Source organism: Procambarus clarkii, chromosome 10 (assembly GCF_040958095.1).
Source record: "Procambarus clarkii isolate CNS0578487 chromosome 10, FALCON_Pclarkii_2.0, whole genome shotgun sequence".
Taxonomy (NCBI): Eukaryota; Metazoa; Arthropoda; class Malacostraca; order Decapoda; family Cambaridae; genus Procambarus; species Procambarus clarkii.
The window spans coordinates 32779681-32786725 of NC_091159.1; the positions used below are offsets into that span (position 1 = coordinate 32779681).

At 42.8% G+C, this 7045-nt stretch overlaps 1 protein-coding gene across 1 annotated transcript in view; it reads right to left on the minus strand.

Annotated features, from left to right (window-relative positions):
- Window positions 1-207: 207 nt before the first annotated feature.
- The window catches only part of LOC138363280 (involucrin-like), an 11307-nt gene continuing 4469 nt past the window's right edge, over window positions 208-7045 (minus strand). The window contains exons 2-3 of the mRNA XM_069322291.1: window positions 4759-4850; window positions 208-4425 (exon numbers count right to left, since the gene is read on the minus strand). Of these exons, the coding sequence (XP_069178392.1) occupies window positions 208-2511 (2304 nt within the window). The 5' untranslated portion in view covers window positions 2512-4425; window positions 4759-4850. The remainder of the gene's footprint in view (window positions 4426-4758; window positions 4851-7045) is intronic.

A 7045-nucleotide genomic window follows, 5' to 3' on the forward strand; every position in this document is an offset into this window, starting at 1 on the left:
TCAACACATAGATACATATTGTCTATATTAAAGATGAACTATATATGGTACCTGTGTGTGTCCCCGGGTCTCTCTCTTCCCTTCCACTCCTCCTTCTCCTTCCTCCTCTCCCACTCTCCCTCCCTCCCTCCCTCTTTTTCCATTTCTCTCTCACACTCTCTCTCACTCCGTATATACTCTCGTGATTATTTCAGAGAGATGTATTTATTACATGATGTTACAACCCCAACTTTTTCTTCCTATCCTCCCCTCTTCATCCTCATCCACCACACGGACTCTTCCATCATCCTCACCCCTCACATGGACTCTTCCAACATCCTCACCCCTCACACGGACTCTTCCATCATCCTCACCCCTCACACGGACTCTTCCATCATCCTCACCCCTCACACGGACTCTTCCATCATCCTCACCCCTCACACGGACTCTTCCATCATCCTCACCCCTCACACGGACTCTTCCATCATCCTCACCCCTCACACGGACTCTTCCATCATCCTCACCCCTCACACGGACTCTTCCATCATCCTCACCCCTCACACGGACTCTTCCATCATCCTCACCCCTCACACGGACTCTTCCATCATCCTCACCCCTCACACGGACTCTTCCATCATCCTCACCCCACACACGGACTCTTCCATCATCCTCACCCCTCACACGGACTCTTCCATCACCCTCACCCCTCACACGGACTCTTCCATCATCCTCACCCCACACACGGACTCTTCCATCATCCTCACCCCTCACACGGACTCTTCCATCACCCTCACCCCTCACACGGACTCTTCCATCATCCTCACCCCTCACACGGACTCTTCCATCATCCTCACCCCTCACACGGACTTTTCCATCGGTCTCACCCCTCACACGGACTCTTCCATCGTCCTCACCCCTCACACGGTCTCTTCCATCATCCTCACCCCTCACACGGACTCTTCCATCATCCTCACCCCTCACATGGACTCTTCCAACATCCTCACCCCTCACACGGACTCTTCCATCATCCTCACCCCTCACACGGACTCTTCCATCGTCTTCACCCCTCACACGGACTCTTCCATCACCCTCACCCCACACACGGACTCTTCCATCATCCTCACCCCTCACACGGACTCTTCCATCGTCCTCACCCCTCACACGGACTCTTCCATCATCCTCACCCCTCACACGGACTCTTCCATCGTCCTCACCCCTCACACGGACTCTTCCATCGTCCTCACCCCACACACGGACTCTTCCATCATCCTCACCCCTCACACGGACTCTTCCATCATCCTCACCCCTCACACGGACTCTTCCATCATCCTCACCCCTCACACGGACTCTTCCATCGTCCTCACCCCTCACACGGACTCTTCCATCATCCTCACCCCTCACACGGACTCTTCCATCGTCCTCACCCCTCACACGGACTCTTCCATCGTCCTCACCCCACACACGGACTCTTCCATCATCCTCACCCCTCACACGGACTCTTCCATCATCCTCACCCCTCACACGGACTCTTCCATCATCCTCACCCCTCACACGGACTCTTCCATCGTCCTCACCCCTCACACGGACTCTTCCATCATCCTCACCCCTCACACGGACTCTTCCATCGTCCTCACCCCTCACACGGACTCTTCCATCGTCCTCACCCCACACACGGACTCTTCCATCATCCTCACCCCTCACACGGACTCTTCCATCGTCCTCACCCCACACACGGACTCTTCCATCATCCTCACCCCTCACACGGACTCTTCCATCACCCTCACCCCACACACGGACTCTTCCATCGTCCTCACCCCACTTTTTCCCAACATTGGAGCAGTTAAAAGACATGAGAACCGCCTTATGATCTGAGATTGGCACTTGAACAACCTTAACACCGTTTACCTGGTCTCCAGCCTTCCGACAATATATTCTGTCTAAACGAGACTCCTTCCTGTTAGGATATGTATAGACGGGGGCGTCATGGTGCTTATACCACACGTCGTCCAACTTCAGCTGTGACAGCATCTTGACGAGGTTGCGAGAGACGTTGCGGTCGTTGGGGTGCGTCGTGTCCCGGTCGTCGGTGACGCAGTTCCAGTCACCAGCCATAATAGTGACGCAGTCATCGTCCTTGAGGTATCTTTCAAGTGTGTCTTTGAAGAATTTCTCTCTTTCTCGCGAACCGCTTGTTCCCGAGTGAGCGTATACGTTAATTAAGCACAATTTTTGGCCTTGTATATTGCACTTGATGGATGTTATTCTTGAATCTTCGCCCGATTTCAATTTTGTGATGTCAGGTTCCAAGCTTTTGTTTATTAATATTCCTGTTCCACCTTTATGCTTCACAGTTGATTTAAGAAAAACATAATAATTTTCTTTGAGTAAGTTATCTTGCTTTATTTTCTTAATGTTATGCTCCTGGAGAAAGATGATGTCTAAATTGTGTTCTTTAATAAACGAAAGTAACTGGATTTGTTTTTTACTCGTACTTAATCCATTAATATTTAAAGTGGCTATTTGCAAGGGCATTTTGGCCTAGAATGGAAATGTTGGACCAGTATCAAATATTTTTTCTCTTATGAGGCACCAAGATATTTCTGTTTGAGAGTAGGACGTGAATCACGTTTCATGTGAACGCTTGCATCCTCAGTTTAGTCCAGACACTCGGACTGGTTGGAATAGTGTCGATCACGCTTCTTTCTGACTCGTCGTTCGACCCTCGATGGGTCAGGAGGTTGAGCACCTTTTCTCTTCACTCTCCAATCCTACCTCTTCTCATATCCCTTCCATATGCAACATATATTTATATATTAAACATACTTATTACCCTCTCTTGATAACAGTCCTCTCCGTACGTATTTCACTGATATTTGGCGTCTGATATCACAAGAAAGTAGGTAATTATATATACAAAAAAGACGAAAAGCCTATTTCTACCATCTTCTCTTACAGGTCCCTCAAGGCGTTCACAAATACTTACAGTAGACAAATAATAATCATATCTTACATCACGTATTACACATTACAGTATATATTACATAATAAATTAAGAGATATTTAGAGTTTGTCACGAGATATGAGGCAGATTCTGGCATAACCAACCTTTGTGTCAAACAATTATGTTGAAAGGGGATAATTGTTTGAAAACAATTATGTAGACTGAGTTGTTGTTTGCAAACACCTATGCATAAGGGGTCATTTTTAGTAAGCAGTTATATAGGAGTAATTGTTTGCAAACAATCGAGTAGAGAAGAGTAATTGTTTGCAAACAACTATATGCATATGGGGTAATTATTTACATATCTGATTATGAGATAACTGTGCCTTATACGTGTATATATACAGCCCATTCACCAGCTTTGGTTTTACTTATAGTAACGATGAGGACCATAGTATATATATACCGACCTACAACGAAATTGGAAAGCAGAAATCGGCACTATTGAGTTAGACAAACCGTAAAACAATTTTCTACCTACGTTGCAAGGACATACTAAACTAACCTAACCTTCCTAGGCCAAATACACGATATCTGAGGCCTAAAATAGTACATATGTGTGTGCTATACAAGACCTAGGAATATTTAAGTTTGTTTTTTAGCTTAATTTTTCCGACTCTATAGAGGGAATAGTACAAAGTTCTACTATCTAATTGCTTAGAACAGCAATCTTTTTACTATGGTGTACATAGTAGCAAAGCCTACTCTCTAAACAGGAGAATGTGAAGAAAACACAGGAGAAACAGGAGTAAACCCTGTTTAAGTTTTCATTGGTTGTCCAGTTTCCCAACATGAATTCTTACCAGCTATCCAGTTATCTGGCTAAAGCATAGAAAATGATCAAGGACGGACCAAAATGTCGTCAATTCTTAAATTTTATTTTCAAATTTTGGGGATTAGTTGTTTAATTTTCAACCACGTTTTTGTGACATTTCTGCGTCACTAGTTGTCCAGCTTGAAATATCACCAATTGTTGAGTTATCCGGCTTGAAGTCTCACCAATTGTCCAGTTATCCGGCTTGAAGTCTCACCAGTTGTCCACTTATCCGGCTTGAGGCCTCGCCAGTTGTCCTGTTATCCGGCTTGAGGCCTCGCCAGTTGTCCTGTTATCCGGTTTGAGGCCCACCAGTTGGCCAGTTATCCGGCTTGAGGCCTCACCAGTTGTCCAGTTATCCGGCTTGAGGCCTCACCAGTTGTCCAGTTATCCGGCTTGAGGCCTCACCAGTTGCCCTGTTATCCGGTTTGAGGCCCACCAGTTGGCCAGTTATCCGGCTTGAGGCCTCACCAGTTGTCCAGTTATCCGGCTTGAGGCTCACCAGTTGGCCAATTATCCGGCTTGAGGCCTCACCACTTGTCCGGCCATCCGGCTTGAGTTTTAAATGACTGTCTATCACCAGGAATCTCAACTGTCCAACCTTAACTCATTTTCTTCTTAGCAGCATCTACTAAAGTAAAGTTAATATGATTAGAACAAATTACACTTGTATCTTCTTTCTTAAAAATCTTAATATTAAAATGGTAATTATAGGATAATGAAAATATTAATACGATTTTTATTAATAGTATTTATAATTAACGATTAATGCTACATCTGTATCTCTTAAGTTTGTTTTAAAAGTTGGGAGTAGGTTAATGTACAGTACATGATTAGGTTACGTTCCAGTGATTAGTTTAGGTTAGATTTCAAAACAAAGATTTTGTTAATTCTAACAACTGTGTTAGGGTAGATTTCAACAATTAGGTTAGTTTAGATTATGATAAATAATAACTAGGTTAACCTGATCTATCTCCAGTAGCTTGTAGAGCGGCTGGCAACGCTGCAAGTGCATGCTGGCAACGCTGCAGGTGACGTCACGTGGTTTTCAGACAGCTTCATGTAAAGAAAACCACGGCAATATAATAAATAATAATAATTGAAATAATAATAGTGAAGCTAACCCATTACAACTAACCCATTAGGAATAACCCATTACACGTGTAAGTGTATTTTTAGCATTGTTCACAGCACTGTGAAGAAGGATGTAAGTTTCATCCGAAAAATTGGTTTTAAAACATAATAATAATAATAATAATAATAAAAAGAAGAAGAAGAATCATTAAAATAATAATAATAATAATAATAATAATAATAATAATAATAATAATAATAATAATAATAATAATAATAATAATAATAATAATAATAATAATACTATTCAATATACTGAATTTAAGATGATGCTGGAACTATACACTATAAGGTATACCCTTCTTCTCCGTGTATACACTGAGAGCTTAATATAGTTCTGGATTATGTTCAGGAATAAAGTATAATTGATTGTTACTGAGCTGTTGTGGTAGCAATAATAACAACCCTGTACAGTTTTAAGCCTCAATAACCCACTTGTGGTTGATAGGCCTAATGACCTTTGCTGCGGTTGATAGGCCTTAATGACCTTTGCTGCGGTTGATAGGCCTTAAGCTTAACACCAAAAACCATATAAGATATGCCCCCATTTACACTATACATTGTGTACAGGTGGAGACCCGACGTTTGTGGCAGATTTGCAGGGGGAATGGTTTTGGGTGTAGGACGGACATAATCTGATCGGGGTAGGCCGAAGTTAAATGCTTTAAGAAACAATAGCATTAAGAAAACCCAAAACTTTGGCGATTTTCATGAAGTCTTTCAAGGATTCAAGTGTGAAATATATCGTGTGATTTATATGAATTTTTTGTCATAATAATTTCTTAGACCCATACATTTCTTTAAGTGGTTCTTAATAATATATTTTCTGAGAGAAGAGGGAGCTTGGTGAAAGAGAGATAAATAGATTAACAGATAGATAAATGACTAGATAGATAGAAGGAGATAGATAGATAGATAGATAGATAGATAGATAGATAGATAGATAGATAGATAGATAGATAGATAGATAGATAGATAGATAGATAGATAGATAGATAGATAGATAGATAGATGAATATATAGATGGGTAGATAGACAGATGATTAGAAAGATGCATGGATAGATATATGAATTAGTAGATGGATGGATAGACAGATAGATAGATAGTTAGATGAATGAATAGACATACAAATAAAGGTAGTAGTAGCAGGTATCCTGTCGTCTTGGGAGACTATGTGGTTGCGCTCTAGCTGTCGAGGCTGGAGTGTCCTCTCCAGGGCGAAAAGCCTTGGTAGGGCGATAGGGAGGAGAAGCTGTTACCCATGCAGCAGGTTCCCCCCCCCCCCCTCTCCAAGTTGCTGAAATTGTCCAATGGAAAGGCAAATGCCAATACGGTTGGTTCCAGCGCCGTCGCAGGAGCTGCCAGAACGAGGTTGAAGTCAACAAAGAACTGCCTTAGGGGCTCCAGCTTCGGATTTTTCCTCGAGGTTGACTCCTGAATCCCGTCCCAAAGGTGGGTGTGGACGCGAGGCATCGGAGGTTTGAGATCAGGGTTTTCCTTCCCCTCAATGAGCTGCCTTCCTAGGCTGTCGAGTCCCATTTACCCGGAACAGTTAATTTAATGTAATTTCAGGTAAACCCATGGAATCGCCTACCCTCCGAAGCCGTAATTTTATTTTATACAAGTAAGTAATTATCAAAAGAAGGCGCTAAGCCGGGAAGGCTATGTAGCATCATCTTTTGGAAATAGTGCTACCTTGCAAAAATCTAAAAACTTTTAGTTCTTACATTTTTGTAAAGCCACTAGCACGCATAGCGTTTCGGGCAGGTTCTTACTCCTAATGTGTTCCCCTGAATACTACCCACTAAATCGTTAACGCCCAGGTACCCAATCACTGCTGGGTGAACAGAGGATACAGTTAAGGATTGGTACCCGGCCAATCCTCCCCGGCCAGGATATGAACCCGGGCCAAAGCGTTCGCGAAGCGCCGAACAAGCGCTTTATCACTACGCCATGGGAGACTGCTTAAATGCCAAACACTGCTGAATTTGAAAATTCTGCTCGATAAAATCGTAAGAACAAATGGTTTTGTTCTGCAGGGGGAATATATATTCCCCTGCAGAATATTATTTATTTGAATTTATATTATTTATATTATGATATTCAATATCAGGTA